The sequence below is a fragment of the Eptatretus burgeri genome, chromosome 15 (genome assembly GCF_056783735.1).
Source record: "Eptatretus burgeri isolate ZD-2024b chromosome 15, Ebu_testis_v1, whole genome shotgun sequence".
NCBI lineage: Eukaryota > Metazoa > Chordata > Myxini > Myxiniformes > Myxinidae > Eptatretus > Eptatretus burgeri.
In genome coordinates, this window is record NC_140975.1 from 59,676,718 (window position 1) to 59,699,892 (window position 23,175).

General features: G+C 40.0%; 1 protein-coding gene across 1 annotated transcript in view; it reads right to left on the minus strand.

The window, feature by feature from the left end:
• Window positions 1-23,175, minus strand: part of LOC147012288 (uncharacterized) — a 67,670-nt gene that overhangs the window by 43,093 nt on the left and 1,402 nt on the right. The window contains exons 2-14 of the mRNA XM_085856226.1: window positions 20,598-20,697; window positions 19,921-20,075; window positions 12,633-12,756; window positions 12,297-12,425; window positions 5,102-5,143; window positions 4,816-4,977; window positions 4,232-4,339; window positions 3,909-4,004; window positions 3,505-3,630; window positions 3,223-3,369; window positions 2,918-3,072; window positions 2,642-2,739; window positions 2,199-2,368 (exon numbers count right to left, since the gene is read on the minus strand). Coding sequence (XP_085712352.1) covers window positions 2,199-2,368; window positions 2,642-2,739; window positions 2,918-3,072; window positions 3,223-3,369; window positions 3,505-3,630; window positions 3,909-4,004; window positions 4,232-4,339; window positions 4,816-4,977; window positions 5,102-5,143; window positions 12,297-12,425; window positions 12,633-12,756; window positions 19,921-20,075; window positions 20,598-20,697 — 1,612 coding nt within the window. The remainder of the gene's footprint in view (window positions 1-2,198; window positions 2,369-2,641; window positions 2,740-2,917; window positions 3,073-3,222; window positions 3,370-3,504; window positions 3,631-3,908; window positions 4,005-4,231; window positions 4,340-4,815; window positions 4,978-5,101; window positions 5,144-12,296; window positions 12,426-12,632; window positions 12,757-19,920; window positions 20,076-20,597; window positions 20,698-23,175) is intronic.

The window sequence follows — 23,175 nt, forward strand, 5'->3', positions numbered from 1 at the left end:
GTATGATCGCCTATCCATGAGGAACAAAATGTTCTCCACCTATGATGTTATTGGTCACATGGTTTGGCAGCTATGATTTTTTTTTGAAAAATAAATCTTTGAAAAGCTTCTCCAGAACGGCTTGAAAGGTCGAGGGGAAATTTCACCCACATGTTCCCTAAGCCTTAGGGATAGTAGGGTGTTCACAAATAATTAATAGGTCACATGGTCTGGCAGCCATATTAGATTGAACAAAAATCTCTTTAAAATTATTTTTCTTAAACCGCTTCATCAATTGACATGAAACGTAACAATTATGATGTAGTAGTGATGGGGAATATATCTATCTATAATTCCAGCAATGTGTGTGTGTGTGTGTGTGTGTGTGTGTGTGTGTCCTGTCTGTATGCGACCGCAGTTTCTCGACGACCGCCAGTCTGATCTGATTGAAACTTGCCAGGAATATTGTTGGGGAGCCGCGGATGTGCCTTTTCGAGGTTTGATATCAATCAGACGAGCGGTTCCCAAGTTATGGCCATTTATCTGTCAACCAATGACAGGACACGGTGCTATGACATCACGAATGACATCACAATTAATGTTTATTTATTTATTTATTTATTTATTTATTTTGCACGATTGACGGTCCGATCTGATTGAAACTTGCCAGGGATATTGCCGGGCCCCCGCGGATGTGCCTTTTCAAGGTTTGATATTAATCGGATAAGCGGTTCCCAAGTTACGGCCAATTCAAGAGAGGGGATGAGTCCAAGTTACGGCGAGAGAGGGGGGCGAGAGAGGGGGGCGAGAGAGGGGGGCGAGAGAGGGGGCGAGAGAGGGGAGGGAGAGAGGGGAGGGAGAGAGGGGGTGAGAGAGGGGAGGGAGAGAGGGGTGAGAGAGGGGAGGGAGAGAGGGGAGGGAGAGAGGGGGTGAGAGAGAAGGGGCATCACAATTCAAGAGAGGGAGAGAGAGGAGGGGGTGAGAGAGGGGGATGGGAGAGGAGGGGGTGAGAGTGGGGGCGAGAGAGGAGGGGGAGAGAGGAGGGGTGAGACTAGGGGGAGAGAGGGGTGGGCAAGAGAGGGGGGAAGAGAGGGGGGACGAGAGAGGGGATGCGAGAGAGAGGGGGCGTCACAATTCTTCTTCTTCTTTTGATATGACGTCACAATTGACGCTGGGGACCTGAGTGTTTCCCATGTTATGGCCATTTATGATACAGTTGGTCCGATCTAATTGAAACAATGCCCCAATCCAGTCGTCATTTACGAGAGCGAAGGAACGAAGCTGCACATACTGGCATGCACCTACGGGCACGCACCTACGGACACGCACCTACGGGCACGCACTAGTGTTTTAAATTCCAAGCTGATCGAATGCAAGGTCTGGCAGCCAGAATTATTTAATATTTTGAAGCTGGATTCAGGGATTTAAATCAAACTTGGTACAAGTATGTGTAATGATGTAATAATTGGGCAGAGGCATATCTGGCAACGTCGTGACTTTGAAGAGTACACTTGTAGTTGGTTCGCGGGTGTCAGCAGTGACCACTATTTTCGTTGTGTCTGTGTGTGTGTCTGTCTGTTTGTGACTCTCTCCAGAGCATAGCTCCGTGACATTTGATCTGATCTTGATGAAACTTGGACACAAGCTAGATGTCATGGTCTAGTTGTGTCTTTTTGTATGAGGGGCATCGCACGCCCCTTGTGGGCGGAGCCACGCCCACTTGAGCTTTTTATTTATTTATTCTCGATTTTTTTCTCGCAATTTCATTTCCTAGAAGCTGTGCGTAATGTCCATAAGTACAACATATAAAAAATCCGATTTGATTTGGTCAATTTTGACAGAAGAGATAGGTTTTTACGGTAGGGCTTCCTCAATAATGCCCACGAACCATCGTTGCCTCCCGGCTTGTTTTCTTCTTTTTTGCATCACAAAACCTTCCTGGAAGTTCCGTGAATCCACCGTCATTGGTTTCATTGAAATCCGTTAATCCGTTCTCAAGTTAGAGCATGACTAACAGACAGAAATCGCTCCTTTTATAATATAGATGTATTGTCCCAATTACAAAATACTCTATTTGGAATGGGTATTCAGATGAACATGCAAACCACACAGGGTTAGTCAATTTCCCGACACAAAGATACCGTTTTTTAAAAAAAAGGTATTGAGAAACATTTTTCGAGACAGCCACGATTTACTATTGTCATTTTGAGATCACTCACCTGGTGCTGCTTAACTCTGTCTTTGGCATCATCAGCTGGTTTGGATTTGTCCAGCGGAGTTTTCAAGTTGAACAGCATCTTCCGCTCAAGGTCATCCATGTTGGAATAAACCTTCTCAAGGTCTGAGATGTACTGAACACACTCCTTTTCATCACTGCCATCTGACTCCACTGTGGACAGAAGGTGAGTACTTCACTATTCCATCATATTCATTAACCTCAGACAGAGTATAAAGAACAAACTGCTGTTGCGTTTATCAACAGATCATTGAAAGGCCTTGAGATCCAAAATGACTTTGGTGTACTTATTTGATAAGCAGACACACAACAAATTGGTATGCGTGAATAAAGTTTTTAAATCATTCTGTTGCTACACAGTCGATGAGTGTAAAACTTCCTGGGTAAATATATTGTCATGAAAATGATTCTGCGTGAGAAGTGCACCTGAAGGTGTGGACTGCTGGACCTCCGAGAGGCGCTGGCGAAACATGCCGTCCGTGTACGAAAGTTTCTGACGCAAGTGTGAATACTGATCAGTTAACCTGTGAAGAAGAAAAACAGAACCAAGTCACTTTCCTCATTTGAGAGCTCTGTCTTATTAGTTCCCCAATGTGTACATGTACCCGCCAACTGTATTGTTGAGGTGATTATATTTTTGTAAGAACCCCCAGCAACCCTTCCCATCAATTAGTTTCAATAGTAGTTATATGACTCACTCACCCATCAGCCAGACTTATGGACTCGGAGTCTGTTGGAGGAATGACCAAACATGTACTGGGTATAGGCTTTGTCATGCCAGAGGAGTCTGCCACCAGCCAGGTCACAGGGTCCATGTTGTCCTTCAATATGACCTTGTCCCCTCTCTGCACAGTCATCTACGTGAGACAAGTAAGCATGGTTTTGTCAAAAATGTATACATTACCTTAAACAACTCCAAGTAGGGTTCCCCAAATCTGGCAATGACGTGAAGTCCTTATCCTTAAAAAGTTCCAAAAAAGATCGCTTAATATCACCAAAACACTCACTTCATCCTCCTCAAAGTCACATAGAGCTTCCACAGGCAGAGGTTTTTGGACTTTTTCATGCCGGAACTTCAGTGGTACAATCTGGTGGCTGCGGGCTTGTAGTGCCTGCACTGCTTCACCAAGAGAATCTGTTTCCTTCTGCTTTTCCTGAAGTGAAACATAAAACAACAACTACTAGGGAAAAATTCACTCAATATTGTTTGAATCACCCTAATGAAGCAGTCTTTTGTGTGTTTGATGGATAATTGTGATGGGTGTGGATCACAGTTTTCGCACACTTGCCTGAATGTCGTAGAGAAGAGACTCGATCCTGAAGGCACTGTCCTTAGAATCCACCCTGTACCGTCTGTCCACCTCCTTGTTCTTCTTGTCAATCTGATCCTTGACTTCATTGACGTCCTTGCGGAACTACAAAAATCGAGATCGATTTGAACCAAAGCATCGTCATAAAGGGCTATTTTCTTAACTTTGAAAACATTGTTGGACATCAAAAGAAATTCCACAGAACCACTCGCTTGATGTTTGCCATATTACGATAACAGAAGATTATGATGACCAGGGATATGCAATACCGCAGACCAGGAAGTCAAACAAAGGAGGGTGGAACATCTCCAAAAGAGGATGTTATTTGAGATGCAGCATCTATCCTTGACGTATATTGATGAGGGCTGAAGGGTGCTATTTACCTTGTGGTAGTCGGTCATGAATCGTAAATGAGCCTCTTCGCAGATCAACAGATTCAGGTACTTTTTCCAGTCACTGTCCAGTGCATCCATGTGCGCCTAGAAAAATAACATGAAGTTTAAACGGAACCTGATTCTCAACAGTTAAGCCTCATTGTCTTTGGAACTTGAATTGTCCTGTAAAACACAGTTTGCTTTTTGTAAATCATGATTATATGGTGATGTAACCATCGGGAGGCAACAAAGACAATGGGATTGGAAATAATGCATCCCTGAACCTTTTTTACATGATGCGTTCATGTTAGCAGGGTGATGGTCGTACACACCATTATGGTTGCTTTTGCTGGGTGATTGGATTTGAGTAATCGATCTCCTTCATCCTGTATAGAATTTACAGCCATCTCCTTTTCCACAATGTCCTTGTTGACAATGTCCTAAACGAGGAAATGTAACAAAATTATCTGATTGAATTTCACAATTATCAATTATAGGAGAGAACAGGATAACGGCAGTGGCCAAAAAGCAGAAAATCCAGCAGAAAGTAGTAGTACATAGCATTTTAACTGGAAACATATGGAAACCTAACAAGTTGCCAGAGACATTGCAAGTCTCCATCAGATTGTCATTGAAAAAAAAAACCCAGGTAGCTTATTATTGGCTTTCAAGGTGGGAAGAATCTGAATGCCCTGCCTGATCTAGCCAACACTCACACTTTGTGGACTCTTACTGCCCAGAGGGCTCTTAATTTGAGCACCAACATCACCAATTGTTTACTATATATATGCTAGAGGGATGTAAAAATATTGACCGGAGTCACACAAACTCCTGGAACCAGAAGAGACCCACACCAGATGTTGTGATCTGAAGTGATCTTTCCTTGCTCGCTCTAACGAAACACTCCCCCACATACCTCGTACTTTCTACTTCTGCTTTCGTAGTCTGTGTTTCTGTCACTCCAGTCCATCTGCTTCCTCTCCTCCTGCTCCATGTCCAGCCACATTAGCTGCTGTGTGCATGATTGCATGAAGACGTGAAGAGTGGTGAGGTCCTCTTGCCGTTGACTTGAAGTGGACTGTGAAAGCACAGAAGAGACCATTTTTCAGTCAAGGCCTTGGACTGACACCATGATGCAAAGTGCTGTATCTGATGAATGAGGCTGCTGATACACCTGGTTTCACAGATGAGGAAACTCTTACCAGTAATTCTCCATAGGAATCTTTGAGTCTGTTTGCGTATTCCTGAAACATCAAAAATATTATTTAAAAGTCACATAATTATTCTCACAAAAAAAATCTTTCACTCTTTATTTCTCATTAAAACATTGCTGGTGAGACGTCTGTTATTAATTTTTGTAGGAAGGTATATTGGATAGATATTATTTTGAGTTTGCTGTGAGAGTGGAACTTTGTAATTTCGTTTGTCTGAGTGTGGTTTGTGATATAGTGATGTACCATTATATATATATATATATATATATATATATATATATATATATATATATATATATATGTATGTATATATATATATATATATATATATATATATATATATATATATATATATATATATATATATATATATATATATATATATATATATATATATATATATATATATATATATATATATATATATATATATATATATATATATATATATATATATATCCTGGTGTTGGCGTAGTGGTTAGGGTAGCGACTTGGGATCCAAAAGGTCCTGAGTTCAAGCCCCATTGGACGCTTGAATTAATACACACCAGGCGGTTGACTCAGCCTGTCATCCTTCCGAGGTCGGCGAAGTGAGTACCAATGCACTGGGCCCGGTGTATGCCCCGGTTAGAATAGGTGTACCATATCCCTGTGTCGTAAGAGGCGACCAGGGTAGCGTCAGGAAGGGCATCCGGTGTAAAAACTAAGCCAAAATCACTGTGCGGATCATACGGATGATCCGCTGTGGCGACCCCTAACGGGAGCAGCCGAAATAAGAAGATGCATATATATATATATATATATATATATATATATATATATATATATATATATATATATATATATATATATATATATATATATATATATATATATATATATATATATATACATATATATATATATATATATACATATATATATATATATATATACATATATATATATATATACATACATACATCCATTGGGACCATACTCTGAACAGAGCGTCGGTGCTGCCGAAGCAGTCTCCTGCACCAATGGGCACAATCGTGGATGGGTCGTGACTTCGACGCAGGATACCAGCAAGCTGATACACATTTTTGCCGATTCATACATATATATATATATATATATATATATATATATATATATATATATATATATGTATACATATATATATATATACATATATATATATATATATATATATATATATATATATATATATATATATATATATGTATGTACCACACACACACACACACACCCAGATGTTTGAAAATAAAACCCACATGTTTGAAAATAGCCTGAAAATATTTTATTGTGAACGAAGGAATCAAAAAGAAAATGTATCAAGTCACGCTGAAAAAGATAAACATTTCTTGAAAGGAATTTATGAAGATCCAAAAAAACAACCTGGAGGTGGGATGCATCTAAAACTTAGAAAAGAAAAAGCAACACTTAAAGGAAATGCCCCCAGTGATATTTCATGAAAAAATTTTCTTTTTAATTTTTAAAAATAACCTGCAAAAATGCTAAATTTAAAAGCCCTGACCTGGATCGAATTCTAAAATTCCAGCTGAACCATTTATGCTGTCCACAATCACAACGCTCCAGCATTCAATGCATTCAATCCAATGCATTCAATGCATTCAATACCACGCTCCAGCATTCAATCCAAATATGTCACAAACAAATGCGCAAAACAATAACCAAAGAATACCTGCATAGAACGAGCCTGATCCTGAAAACATACCTCAACCCAAGAAACAAAATCAAAGCCATAAACCAACTCACATATCTGTATATATATATATATATATATATATATATATATATATATATATATATATATATATATATATATCTTCTTCTTCTTCTTCTTTCGGCTGCTCCCGTTAGGGGTCGCCACAGCGGATCATCCATTATGATCCGCATAGTGATTTGGCACATGTTTTACGCCGAATGCCCTTCCTGACGCAACCCTGGTCGCCTCTTACGACACAGGGATATGGTACACCTATTTTAACCGGGGTATACACCGGCCCAGTATACTGGTACTCATTTCGCCGACCTCGGAAGGATGACAGGCTGAGTCAACCCCCTGGTGTATTAATTCAGTGGCTCAACGGGGCTTGAACTCAGGACCTCTTGGATCCCAAGCCGCTGCCCTAACCACTGCGCCAACACCAGGCTCATATATATATATATATATATATATATATATATATATATATATATATATATATATATATATATATATATATATATATATATATACATATATATATATACATATATATATATATATACATATATATATATATATATAAATATATATATATATATATATATATGTATATATTATTTCATCCCCTCTTCCTGTGCAGGCTGGAGTTCCTCAAGGTCGCGTTCTGGGCCCTGTTCTTTTTCTGGTTTTCATCAATGATCTCTCGGACTCTCTGGAAAATCCTCTATTTCTCTTTGCCGACGACTCCACCATCTGCCGGACCATCTGTCATCCCTAAGACCGGCAAGCAGCAGCTTCTTCGCTCACTGCAGATCTGGATAAAATCACAAACTGGTCCAACACGTGGAACATGTCTTTCAATCCAGACAAACCTCACACTCTCACGATGTCTCTTCGAAAGGACCGTTTGGAACCCCCCCCCCCCAATCCACTTTCTCAACAATCCTCTGGAAGAAGTCTTTTCTTTCAAGCTTCTGGGTCTCACTATCTGCCATGACCTTTCCTGGGAAAGTCATATTTCCAACCTCGCCTCAAAAGCCAGTCGCCGACTGGGAATCCTCCGTCGTGCATAGTCCTTTCTCGGCCCTCTTGAGCTCCTGACCACTTACAAAGCTTTTGTCTGTAGCCTGATGGAGTACTGCTCTCCCCCCTGGGCTGGTGCTCCTGCCTCCCACCTTTCTCGGCTTCACGCTGTCGAAACCAGGGCATTTAAGATCATCGGCATCTCCCGCAATGAAGCTGAGTCTTTGGGCCTCTCACTCAATCACCGCATGTTGGTCGGTGGTCTTTCTGTCTTCTTCCGACTCCTCTCCAGCCTTGCCCCCCCACTGCTCTCTCTGCGATTTGTCCCCACCACATTTCCACAGGGTGCTCAAGGTCCACCAACAACCCCCTTCTGGTAAAACTACCAAAATCATGAATCACTGCTCATCTTCACTCTTTCATTCCTCTTTTTTCCCGCCTTTGGAATAAACTTCCTCACTCTATTCTTTCCCATTCTTCCCTCCAGGCTTTCAAAACAGCTGTTCACCACCACCTCTTATCTTCCCCCGATAATCCTCCCAAGCCCACTTCCTTCAACTCCCCTGCTTTCCTTCCTGAAAGTCCCTGTAATGTCCATCTTCTCTTCGCCATGTTCCCCGTCCCATCCCCATCCCTCTCCCTTCCACAGTTCACCTAATGTGTCTGTTCCCCACTGTTTTGTCCCTTCCACTCCCGCCCCTCTTGTCTCATGCCCCCTTGCTGTGAGTTGTGTGTTAGCTCTCATACGAGCCTCGACAAGGTATACAAAAAAAAAATGAACTTATCCTCGAGGAAAAGGTAATGTATGAGTGGCTTACAGAAGATAACACCTTCCTCATCCCAAAATCTGAAGAAACCCAACTACCTCACAAATATCAGCCAATAACATGTCTACCAACAACATACAAGATTAGAACAGGAATTATCAGAAAAACGATGTACCACCACCGAACACAACAAGGAGGCCCAAAGGCAGAAAATAAGGAATGCAAGAGGATGCTATTGAAAAATTGACCACCGACTACTAAACAAGGTTATACTCAAAAATTGTAAAACAAGAAGAACCAAATTGTCAACAGACTGGATCGACAACAAAAAAGATTTTGGCAGCATCCCACATTCATGGATGATAAAATGCATGCAATTGTATGAGATCAACCTCCAAATAATCAAACTGAAAGAGAAATCAATGGAACCCTGGATGGAACACAACACTAATCCTGCAGCACTCGGAAGGAAAGATCGAAATACCAGAGGTCAAATTACGATGCATGATCTTCGAGGGGGAGCCTTTCCCCCTCCTGTTTTGCCTTGCACTGGATCCACTAAATAACCTTATGAATAAGCTAAGACACAGATACACCCTAACATCCAACAGAAGAATGTCCAAAGAGACAGGAAAGGTGACACGTCCACTGTACATGGATGATTAAGACTCTTTGCACCAAATGCCAAAAAATTGGCAAAACAAATAAAATTAGTGAAACAGTACTCTGACGACAACCAAATGGAATTTGGCCAAGATAGTTGTGCAAAGTTCACATTTGCACAAGGTAAACCAACAAAAATGGATAACGTTAAAATAGACCGAGAAACAACAAAACAGGAGCTCGACAACGAAGCATCTTACAAATACCTCGGAGTCAAAGAGGGCCACCAAATATGTCACTAACAAATGCGCAAAACAATTACCAAAGAATACCTGCATATAACGAGCCTGATCCTGAAAACATACCTCAACCCAAGAAACAAAATCAAAGCCATAAACCAACTCACAATACCAGTGTTCCAATACAGCTGTGGAATAATAAACTGGCCACAAGTGGAAATCAACAAGCTAGATATCAAAGCAAGGAAGCTCCTCACTATCCACAAAATGTTCTACAAAAGCCAATGCATCCCAAGAATGTACCTGCTAAGACGAGAAGGAGGTAGCAGCCTGATGGAGCTCAACCAAATGCAGTGCCAACTATAGGATTGACTGAGACATGAAAAGTTCAACAGTCTACCAAATCTAATTTGTAAGCATACATGAAGACAGAAAACCGGAAAAGGTATCCATAACCTACCTAGCGAAAAAATTCCAGACACATGCAAATAGAAGGTGTCACATATGAAACCAAAACAGCAACAAATACAAACCCAATGATTGCAAAAAAGGCAGAAGAAAAATATAAGAAAGAGAAGTCGTGCAGAGCACGATACTTGCACAATACACCCCCTCTCCAAAGGTTGTCATAGATACATCAAATTGTCCATTTCATTAAGATTAAAATTGACAATCTTAATCAAAGCTCAGGTCAATCGGATAAAAATTGATTATTTTTCAGATTGAAATTAATGATTTTCGAAGTTTGACCTTAAGTTGACCTTTGATCTCAAAAATAGTTGGTTTCCCAATTCAGCAATGCACTGTGCAATTGCTATTTAATTTTCAAGTCAATCAGATGAAAACTGACGATTTTTCAGATAAAAATTGATTATTTTAGAAGTTTGACCTTGAGTTGACCTCAAATAGTTGGTTTCCCAATTCAGTGATGCAATATGCAAATCCTGTTCAACTTTCAAGTCAATCAGATGAAAAATTATAGATTTTAGAAATTCCTCCTCAAGATGACCTTTGAGCTTTGATGTCAAAATCAACAGGCTTCTTAGTTGAGACTACATCTGCAACTTGGTAAAGTTTCATGATGATTGGTTGAGAATTGTGACCTGTAGGCGATTGACAAACAAACAGACAGAATAACAAAATCGACTGACCATTATACTGTACTTGAAAAATCTTCGATTTTGCAAGTAATAAAGCAAAATTTCAACAGATATATGCCGGCAACTGGGAGACCCATCAAAGAAAGAGCAGGGAGATGTATAAAACAAAAAAGTCGGACAAATCGGGCATAGACAAAGAATTCTTATAGTAAAGTGGAGAAGAGGAGGCCAGCTCAATTGGGATGGAGAACGAATCGTAATAAATGCCCAGGACCAAGGATATTATACCAATGACTTTAAGAAAATGGTGGGAGTGAGTCAATTGCACAAGTGTAGGTTTTGCAAGGGAGAAAAATAAGGCATGAGCCACCTCCTATTGGGATGTAAAAAAAAAACACCTCATTTCAGAACAGATGTACACACAAAGGTACAAAAAAGTTTGTAGAGTAATCCATTGGCACATCTACAAAAATTTTAATATGCCAGGTTCAGAAAACTCATGGAAACATGAACCAAAAGCAATAATTGAGAACATGGAAGTAATGTTACACATATGACCTGATGATCCCATCGAGCGTGAAAATAGAAAACAAAGCATTGCAACCAGATATAGTACTTAGGTATAAAAAAAAAAAGAAGAAGAAAAGACGGCATTGCTAATGGAGGCTTCAGTACCCAGCGAGTTTGGACTATGCCTGGTGTTGGCTTAATGGTGAGGGTGGTGGGCTTGGGAACCTATGGTACTGAGTTCAAATCCTGCTTGGCTGTGGAATTAGTAACAGGTGGGTTTGACTCAACCCGTCATCCTCCTGAGGTCGGCAAAATGAGTACAAGTTTGCTGGAATGATTGAGCCATTTGAGTATCCTGTGTCAGAGTGGCGACCTGTCCAGTATTGTGCTCAATAGCCCAGGAGACTGCTTTGGCAGCACGAACGCTCTGCACAGAGTATGGTCCCATTGGATGAATGGAGTTTGGTCTAAATAATGCAGAAATCAAGAAAATTACCAAATATCAGGATCTCAAAAATGAAGTGAAAACATCTTGGAAGCTGAAGAGCGCCAAAATTGTACCAGTGATTATTGAAGCAACGAGAATGATAAAGAAGAACTTTATGGAGATCTTAAAAACAATACCTGTGAATATTATTACAAATGAACTGGAGTTGGAAGCTGTCTGGGGCTCAGTAATGATCCTGAAAAGAACCCTCAGCACAAAACTTTTAGAACATGAAATTTCCACATTTAGTCAATAAATTGTTATCCTTTACTAACCATGGATACTTCGATACCTGGGAGGAATCTGTTTCACTTTCAATTGGAGATAATAGGGATATAACCCACATATGGAGATAGCAACCAAGGACGCGCGCGCGCACACGCACGCACACACACACACACACACACACACACACACACACACACACACACACACACACACACACACACACACACACACACACACACACACACACACACACACACACACACACACACTGATCCCTACTCTTCCTTTTCCCCAATTTTAGGTTTCTAACCCTCCATTTCCACTCCACTCCACCCAAAGAACCCTGCCCACTCGTCCATCACATGAATGGTGATGTATTAATCAGATATTTATTTTTTGTCACACATACACCTAATTGGGGGTTTAAGATCACTTAAATTGTCCAAAAGAAAACGCCACAAAAGAAAACAAACAAAAAAGCAATTTCTTACCGGAGATGCTTCGAGCTCCGTTATGTGAAGATGATAAGCCTCAATCTCTTTGTGGATGATGTTGTGTTCCGCGAGCTGTTTCTCCACTGTCACCAGATCGTTGCCAAAACCCTTTCGATTTACAGAGTACTGAAGGGAAAACATTTACTCCAGTTGTGATTTGCAAATATTTGGTTCATTCATTACATTTTGTATCAAATAGCAATGTCTTTATTTTTATTTTTTTAGAATAAAGGAATTTAAAATATTTGAATGGCAAGTTCTGTTCGCTTGACAGTATCATTTCACAATATTGCAACACCTATTTTCTCAGCTTGACTCCTGTGACTTACTCACCTGTTTTTCTTCCACCAGTTTAAGCCAATCAACTTTGGGCCGCAGCTCAGGGACATAAACCTGCTCATAAACTTTACGGTACTCGGTGCAGAGCTTGTCCCAGCGGTCGTGGAGCTGATGAACGCTGAAATAAATATACAGCAAGATGCACCATACATCACAGAGTAAACAACATCAATTACTTACTGATGAGTCCTTTCAGGCTCATGGAATGGCTGCTTGAGAATTCAATTCATGTACACCTTGTGAGCAAAATCTATGTACCTAGGTTCGAGTTGAGCAAGGTTTGTGTATGGCCAAGAGGTATGCACACTCGCCTCTGAGCCATCTATCCCGATTTTGAATATCGATGCAACTATGTAAGACTGCCTAACTGGTGTCTTGCAGGCAGGGCGAGGCATCAATGTGTGTGCCATCACTCGGATGGACATTAAATTGGATACCTCCTCATTATCCACAAAATAGTGGGTGGAGGTCTGCCAGTAATAGTGGGTGGAGGTTAAGGATCCCATGGTGTTCTTCGCAAAGAGTAAATAAGTTATTGTCGGCACCCTGAACAAATTACATATTCCTGCTCTAACCTGCAGGGGGCGTTGCATCAGAGGGAAGCTGCACCCAGCTTCGCCAATGATGCTACTCGCAGCCTTGTGCTGCTTACAAACGAAGACAAAGTAGAATATGTTGCCATGTTAGCCCGTCCCCCACCAGCAGGAGATGGGGTTTTGCAATCACTTATGTGTGTGTCTGTTTTTGTGTCTGTCTGGGCCATAACTTTTTTTTACCATTTGAGATTTTCTCATCAAATTTTCAACAAACCTTTATTATGAGAAGAATTTTTGTTGGTAAGCCTGGTGTTGGCTTAGTGGTTAGGGTGGCGGCTTGGGATCCTAGTGTCCTGAGTTCAAGCCCCGTTGGCTGCTGAATTAACACCAGGGGGTTGACTCAGCCTGTCATCCTTCCGAGGTCGGCGAAATGAGTGCCAGTGTACTGGTCCCGGTGTATGCCCCGGTTAGAATAGGTGTACCATATCCCTGTGTGTCGTAAGAGGCGACCAGGGTTGGCGTCAGGAAGGGCATCCGGCCATAAAACATTGCCTCACAAAAAGCCAAACCCCTGCACAGCAGGGAAAAATGGCTGTAAAAACGGTCATTTTATATATATATATATATATATATATATATATATATATATATATATATATATATATATATATATATATGGAGAAAACAAATTAATCCATCCATCCATCGGGACCATACTCTGTGCAGAGCGTTGGTGCTGCCAAAGCAGTCTCCTGGGCTATTGGGCACAATCCTGAATGGGTCGCCACTCCGACGCAGGATACCAGCAAGCTGGTACTCATTTTGCTGACTTCTGAAGGATGACAGGCTGAGTCAACCCCACCTGGTATTAATTCAACAGCCAATCAGAATTTGAACTCAGGACCCTCGGATCCCAAGCCCACCACCCTAGCCATAAAGCCAACACCAGGAATACAAATTAATAATTCGGTCAAAAGGTTAAAAAAAAAAAAAAAGTCAAAGGTCAGCGTCACATTAAAATCGTCAATTTCTATCCAAATGACCTTAAATTTGAAGAATTTGCATGTTGGGTTAGTGGATTGATTCACCAATCAAAAGCTAGAAAGCGATTGTTTTTTTTTTTTAGATCAAAAGGTCAAAGTTCAAGGTTGCAGGAAGTCTTCAATTTACATCTGATCGACTTGATATTTGAACAGGGTTTGCATATCGGGTAACTGAATTGGTTCACCAATAAAACGCTAGAATCCGATTGTTTTGAGGTCAAAAGGTCAAGGTAGCCTAAAACGGTCAATTATTTTGTAATTTTTAACCTCCGCCAGCTTCGAAGATGGATGGAGGTTTCTGTTTTCACCCCTTTCTGTTTGTTTGTTTGTTTGTAAACAGTATTACGGAAAAACTCCTCAACGGATTTTGACGAAACGTGGGGGGGGGGGGGTTAGGTATGGTCCAAGGATCATGCCATTAAATTTTGGACTTGTTTCCCCCCCCCCCAAAAAAGAAAAAATTGTTAGAGAAAATTTTTTTATTTTTGCATTTCTACATGTTTTAAGTGATTTCCAACCCCCCCACAAAAAAAGTTACCCCCCCAAAAAAAATTGTTAGAGAAATTTTTTTTTGCATTTCTACATGTTTTAAGTGATTTCCAATTCCAACCCCCCCCCCCAAAAAAAAAGAGAAATTTTTTTTGCATTTCTACATATTTTAAGTGATTTCCAATCCCCCCCCAAAAAAAAAAAAATTTGTTAGAGAAAATTTTTTTTTGCATTTCTACATATTTTAAGTGATTTCCAACCCCCCACCCCCAAAAAAAATTTGTTCGAGAAAATGTTTTTTTTGCATTTCTACATATTTAAAGTGATTTCCAACCCCCCCCAAAAAAATTGAGAATTTTTTTTTTTTTTGCATTTTTACATGTTTTAAGTGATTTCCAGCCCCCCCCCAAAAAAAATTGTTAGACAAAAAAAAATTTTGCAACTTTTTTTTCAACAAAATTTCGATTTTTTTTGCATTTTTACATGTTTTAAGTGATTTCCAACCCCCCTCACCCCCCCCCACCCCAAAATGGAGAAAAGAACTAGAACTCTCAGCACTGTTGATGCCATATTTAATGAATAAGATATAAGGTTCACTTGTGAGCCTGGTGTTGGCGCAGTGGTTAGGGCAGCGGCTTGGGATCCAAATGGTCCTGAGTTCAAGCCCCGTTGGGCCACTGAATTAATACACCAGGGGGTTGACTCAGCCTGTCATCCTTCCGAGGTCGGCGAAGTGAGTACCACTGTGCTGGGCCGGTGTATACCCCGGTTAAAATAGGTGTACCATATCCTTGTGTCGTAAGAGGCGACCAGGGTTGCGTCAGGAAGGGCATCCGGCGTAAAACATGTGCCAAATCATTATGCGGATCATAATCATGATCCGCTGTGGCGACCCCTAACAGGAGCAGCCGAAAGAAGAAGAAGAAGATAAGGTTCACTTGAGTGACCCAGTAGGATTGGCGGCGGAGGTTTTGCACTCTCCCGAGTGGTCCCCCTCTTTAACCTCCACCATCTTCGAAGATGGATGGAGGTTACTGTTTTCACCCCTTTCTGTTTGTTTGTTTGTTTGTTTGTTTGTTTGTGACCAGTATTACAGAAAAACTCCTCGACGGATTTCGACGAAACTTGGTGGGGGGGTTAGGTATGGTCCAAGGATCATGCCATTAAATTTTGGACTTGCCCCCCCCCAAAAAAACATTGTTAGAGGATTTTTTTTTGCATTTCTACATGTTTTAAGTGATTTCCAACCTCCCCCCCAAAAAAATTGTTACCCCCCCAAAAAAAAATTGTTAGAGAATTTTTTTTTTTGCATTTCTAAATGTTTTAATTGATTTCCAACCCCCCTCCCCCCCCCAAAAAAGAGAAAAAATGTTTTTTGCATTTCTACATGTTTTAAGTGATTTACAACCCCCCAAAAAATTGTTACCCCCCCCCCAAAAAAAATTGTTGGAGAAATGTTTTTTTGCATTTCTACATATTTTAAGTGATTTCCAACCCCCTCCCAAAAAAAATTGAGAAAATTTTTTTTGTATTTTTACATGTTTTAAGTGATTTCCAACCCCCCCCAGAAATTATTACCCCCCCCCCCAAAAAAAGGAATTTTTTTTGCATTTCTACATGTTTTAAGTGATTTCCAACCCCCCCCCAAAAAAAATTGTTAGAGAAAAAAAAATTTTGCAACTTTTGTTTCAACAAAATTTCGATTTTTTTTTTGCATTTTTACATGTTTTAAGTGATTTCCAACCACCTCCCACCCCCCCCCCCCAAAAAAAAATGGAGAAAAGAACTATAACTCTCAGCACTTGACATCATATTTAATGAATGAGATATAAGGTTCACTTGAGTGACCCAGCAGTATTGGCGGAGGTTTTGCACTCTCCCGAGTGCTCCCCCTCTAGTTTTTAGCTGTTTTGGTCACGTTTAGCATCTCTAAGAAGAAGAAGAAGAAGTCCGAATACGAAGTGGACGGGCTTTGCATTTTCAGATGCTTTCTAGTTTTTATTAGAACTAGTGCGGGCCCGTACGTGTGTGCTCGTACGTGCGTGCCCGTACGTGCGTGGTCGTACATGCGTGGTCGTACGTGAAAAAAAAAGAAAAAAAAGGAAGAATTGTGACGTCATTCGTGACGTCATAGCACCGTGTACTGTCATTGGTTTGGTAAATAAATGGCCATAACTTGGGAGCCACTTGTCGGATTAATATCAAACCTTGAAAAGGCACATCCACAGGTCCCCAGTGTCAATTGTGACGTCATATCAAACGAAGAAGAAGAGTTGTGACGTCAATCGTGATGTCATAGCACCGTGTCCTGTCATTGGTTTGGTAAATAAATGGCTATAACTTGGGAACCACTTGTCTGATTAATATCAATTGAAAAGGCACATCTACAGGTCACATTAATTGAAAAGGCACATCTACAGGTCCCCAGTGTCAATTGTGATGTCATATCAAATGAAGAAGAAGAATTGTGACGTCAATCGTGCAAAAAATTAAATAAATAAATAAAAAAAAGAAGAAGAATTGTGACGTCAATCGTGACGTCATAGCACCGTGTCCTGTCATTGGTTTGGAAAATAAATGGCCATAACTTGGGAACTTGAAAAGGAACATAACTTCAAAAGGCACATTCACAGGTCCCCAGAAATATACCTGGCAAGTTTCAATTAGATCGGACCAGTGGTTGTCGAGAAACAGTGGTCTCACACACACACACACACACACACACACACACACACACACACACACACACACACACACACACACACACACACACACACACACACACACACACACACACACACACACACACACACACACACACACACACACACACACACACACACACACTGCTGGAATTATAGATAGATAGATTTTTTTTCCATATAATTTCGTCTCCCTAACTCCCTTTCAGTCTTTGTGCGGCTAACCTATCCTGTCAACCTAACGTACCCCCAACCCCTAAAATCCTTTCTGGAGGGGAATAAGGAAGAGGCTCGCGTCCTGTCTCGAGGCCCAACAAAGCCTCAGAATGGCCTCCCACAGATTTCAGGAATCTACCAAGGTGGGTCCAGCGGCCGACAGAGGGCGAAGGGATGGATGGTGCGAAGGGGGCCACGTTTCCTATCAACTCTATCCCTTATTATCCTATCCTATCCTCTATCCTCTATCCTATTATTATCCTATATTCTATCCTATCTACTTTATGTGTGCCCATACGTGCGTACCCGTAGGCACGTGCCCGTACGTGCAAAAAAAAAAGTTATGTCATATCAAACGAAGAACAATTGTGACGTCAATCGTGATGTCATAGCACCGTGTCCTGTCATAGGTTGGCAAATAAATGGCCTTAACTTGGGAACTACTCGTCAGAATAATATCAAACCTTGACAAGGCACATCTGCAGGTCCCCAGCAATATTCCTGGCAAGTTTCAATTAGATCGGATCAGTGGTTGTCGAGAAACAGCGGTCACAGACACACAGACAGACAGACAGACAGACAGACAGACAGACAGACACACAGACACCCAGACACACAGAGATTGCTGTAATTTTATAGATAGATGGCAATCTGACACTTTTAAAAGTACTTACAGATTACCCATTACACGGCTGAGAATAGGAAAACATTATTAGGTGTTTCAAAGGACAATGTTGGAATAGTTTTTTGTTGTTGCAAGCTTATAGGCCCCATTGGAAACGTTTTTGTCTCTGAAATATGAAACGGTGGCACAGAACCTCAGTTCAGGGACAGAGGAAGTGGTAAGAAAATCGTGAATGGTTTGTCATCTGCAGGCTTGTTCGATGTGGTTTGATTTACTGCAAAGAAATATGCGACTTGCCCTTTGGAAACCAAGGTAACTTACCTGTGCAGACAAACAGGTTAGCCAGGTAAACTAGGGCCTGGTATTGCAATGAGCAGGTTGTATTACTTTTTCGACAACTACCATGGTTTTTTATTTACTTTAAAGTTGGAATATATATATATATATATATATATATATATATATATATATATATATATATATATATATATATATATATATATATATATATATATATATATATATATTACAGGTAAGCCAATGCGAGGGCAATGCATGAGGAACATGGGGATCAAAAGTGAACCTGTGTTCCCAAAGCCATTAAGGCAGCACCAGGTATTCAGATATCAAGTGTATGTACTTGTTGAGATGGAATGCATGTTTTAAAGAATGCAAATATTTTGCTTATTTTAAAGTGTAAAGACGATTTGGATTTCTCCTTTGGCTATTAAAATAACTTCTGTATGACTTGTACATCCTTCAGTTAGTTTGAGATAAAATCGAATATGAGGCAAAAATGTTCGACCAATATATTCCTACATGCACTCCAGATCAAGCTTCCCATATCAAGTCTGGTTGCCCCTAGATAACTGGACTGCCTTACCTTGACCACGACCGAGAAACCCTGCATGGCTTTAATAGTTTTGGATGCTGATTGTTGTAGATGGGAAGTACTGTATCACGTTTGAGGAAAGGTTGTCAGTAATACCTACAATTTTAATGGCCCCAATTAATTCCACCTTCTTATGGGGTCGGCCATAGGAGGCTTATATGCCCAAGTCTTTCACGAACCAGGTGGCCAGGCCTGACATTCGACTGAGGGTGGTTTGGGCAGAAATTTGTCATTTATACAGGGTGCCGGTGATAACTTGCTTACTCTTCACTGAAAGACACCATGGGGTTTTTATCATCCACCAAATAATGCTGGCAGATGAGACGTACCTGGCTTAACATGCATCAAAAGCGCACTTTATGATACAACACCCCGCCTGAAAAGCACTATAATCTGACAATTTATAGTTGAGTCGAGAATCGAACTGAAACTAAAACACACTCAAGGCAACCTCTGCACCATCCTCTCAGACCAAATGTTCCCAGGAAGAAAGAAAGAATATTTGGTGATGACAGGGTAGTGATTTGCAAGAGATGAGGAGTGGCTCATGAGATTTAGGGTTGGATATAATTTTTCAGGTGTGGCACTTTTTGAAGATGTGTATACTGTACGTGATTTCGTTGTTCTGAGTAGTATAACCTATTAGGTGAAGATCGCAACGACACGTATGGTCTGATAAGATTTAAACCTTAGTAAATCAATCTCCTTTCAACCTGATAAGTGTGGGGTTTATGACGATGATTATTATTCTTCTTAAATGTAGGATTATATTTCCTTACTCTTTCTTGATCATTTCAGATTGTGGATGCTTCATCTTTTTGACGTGATCAATGTTGATGAAAAGTGCTTGCAAATATTTCTCAGCATCTGCAAGGTTGTCAGAGTTTCTCTGTTTGTATTGAAAGTCCTTGTTATTTCTGGCATTCTCAATGTCCTGGTGGGATACACGTTTAGGTTAACAGTCATTAGACTAATGATGAAATCATTCATCATTTAATGTTTTAATTGATTCCATGATGGAAAACCAAAAAATATCGTGGAAAAAGTATGAATTGAATACCAAAACGACATTCTCCTACCAGGCTGGTGAGTGGAAGGGTGAGGAGGGGGGGTGGGGTTGGGGGAGGGGAGGGGGCTGGGAGGGGGGACAGAACCACCATTTTATTAAAGCAAAATTTCTCCTCCCACAAACAAATCCATATTAATTATTCACCATCTCCTTACCACCAATAAAAGTGACATTCTATTAAATAGCTCATTCTAATTTGGCCAAACATGCTGGCAAAGTAGTATTAAGGACCTATACAAAATGACAGCAGGAGGTGTGTCTGTACCACGAGTTAGAGGACTGGTTCATAGTCATGTGGTATTACGTTCCTGAATGAGATTAAAATTACACACTGGAATCACAACAAATAGAATAATGTAAAATAACAGTGTTGTATCATAGGCTTACGAAGTTCAGCTTTTCCTCTGTGTCCAAAATGTCTTTCTCCACTTCATCTGCACTCAGCTGCACCTTTTGGATCATTGCAGCCAATTCACTTGCACTCTTCCTGCACAATTCAATCAACAAATGATGCTTAGACACTATTATATATGAACGGACAGAATTACTTAAAAGTAGGCCTAAGGTGAGGAAGGATATGGATATGGAACATGTGTTTTATGATGATGTAAAATGCCGTAATATTTTATCCAAGTACTGCTAAACAGAAGGGTTTTGAAAGTGCTAAAAAGGCAATTTGTGTTCTGCAGTGTTCAAGTACTGTACCTAATTAAACTGAAATAGAATAAAGATTTTGAAGGTCGTAGCAAAATAACTTCCAAAAGTTTACTGCTGTTGATGCAGCATCTCTGACGCCACCTTATTTAACATGTTACATTAGTTTTTCATGCTTGCTGTTTGTGTTCTTGAAAACCTCCGAGAAAACAGTAAGCTTCCTGTTTGAAATGATTATCCATTTTGTTTGACTGCCAGGCAGGCAGACAGAGTAAAAAATATTATCTCACTCCTCTTGGTGCATGTGCATTGTGCAATTACGACAAATTCAGAGCCAAAGTACTGTTAGACTACAGGTTCATGTTCCAATTAATGTTCTGATTCGTGTTTTGAAATTAAATTGTTCCTTGATCATAAACTGATATTTGTACACAGAAGGACAGACAGACAGACAGTAGTGAAGCAAATGCTTAACCCTGCTTTTGACTTCACGTGAACGGGGTAATTATATACAGTATGATCAATAATATTTTGTACACGTATGTAGATAGGTTGTACATCCGGAAAGGCAACTTTAATTGTGTTGCATTTACAATGAGGGGAAATTATGAGATGTCATTTTATTGGGTGTATTAACTGATGTATACAGGAGTAAATTAAATGGGCGTGGCTGGGAGGGGCATTCATTTATGCAAGCGACGTCATCACTTTGTGAAGCATAATTCTACAACGCAGTGCTTCAGGAATCTCCACATATTGTCAATGTTCATTAGTGGCAGTGTGCAACGGCAAATAAATAATTACATAATCTATTGAATCAACCCCTTACACCATGTTAGTCACTCTAACTACGAGGGGGTTCAGAACTTCTCAGAACGACATTATAATAGCCCAAGAAAGTCAATTTTTTATCAATATATAAGTATATATAATTGATTTTTTTTTATTTCCTTCCTTGACTTATATATTGTTTTTTTTACCTTTCTTGTACTATTGCATCTCGTTCCGACGATATACATTTTGAACTCCCACATCAGACATCCCCGCATGTCTACTAATGTACTTTGTTTTACCTAACATTTACAGGGACACTGTGATCTTTTACTTCTACTTAAACTGGGATTAGAATAATTCCAAAGTTATCAGAGAATTCTTTGACATGCCATTAACAGTAAACGTCTGGATTGTTTGTGTGAGATGTCATTTTTGGCAAAAATTGGCAAAGGATCACTGTGGCTGGAAATAACATTGTTTTACAGAGTTTTTGTAACTCCATCAAATTTTCAGCCTATGATAAATTTCTGCTTCTCTTCTTATTCACAATACAGATTATGCTGGAGGTGATCGAGTCTAAGGCTGTCTATGTTGGTGACATCTCCCGGCAGGAAGGCAAATCCCTCGGTCTTGCATATCACCCATCACAGGCAGGTTGGTGGAGTGTCAGTTTTGCGTCACCTCACTTCTCATCCTTTTATCTTCCTGCGCTCATGTCCATCCATCGTCCACTGGCCCACCTGGGTTACACGTGTACTTACAATATCCCAAACCAGGTTACCTTCCCCAATTCTTAGCTGAAACCTAATCTGCATTCCTTCATCCCACAATTCTCTCATCTGTGGAACTGACTGCCTGTGACTTGTGCCACTCCCTTCAGTCTTTCAAGAATGCTGCCCATCATCACGTCATGCTTTCTCCCATGCTTATTGTCACAACTCCTGCTCATTGTCACATGATACTTTCTCCCATATCCATGTCTGCTCTCTACTATCTCTTGGGTTCAGATCGAATAAACATTGAAATGCCAAAAGAAAAAGCTGTTCATATCATTGTTCCCTCCCTTTTGCTTTCACATGAAGAACATTGCTTACTTTGAAATTAAAGTTTTATGCAACATCATGGCATTTCAATACTTCCTTTCTGAAACTGTTTAGTTTGAAAAGTTTTATACAATGTCATGGCATTTATATACTTTCTTTACTAAATTGTTTAGTTTGAAATAAAAGTATTATACACCATCATGGCATTTCAATACTTTCTTTACTAAATTGTTGAGTTTGAAATAAAAAATTTATACAACATCATGGCATTTCAATACTTCCTTTACCAAATTGTTGAGTTTGAAATAAAAGTTTTATACAACATCATGGCATTTCAATACTACCATTACCAAATTGTTGAGTTTGAAATAAAAGTTTTATACAATATCATGGTATTTAAATACTTCCTTTACTAAATTTTTTGGTTTCAAAAGTTTTATACAATGTCATGGCATTTATATACTTTCTTTACTAAATTTTTTTGTTTGAAATAT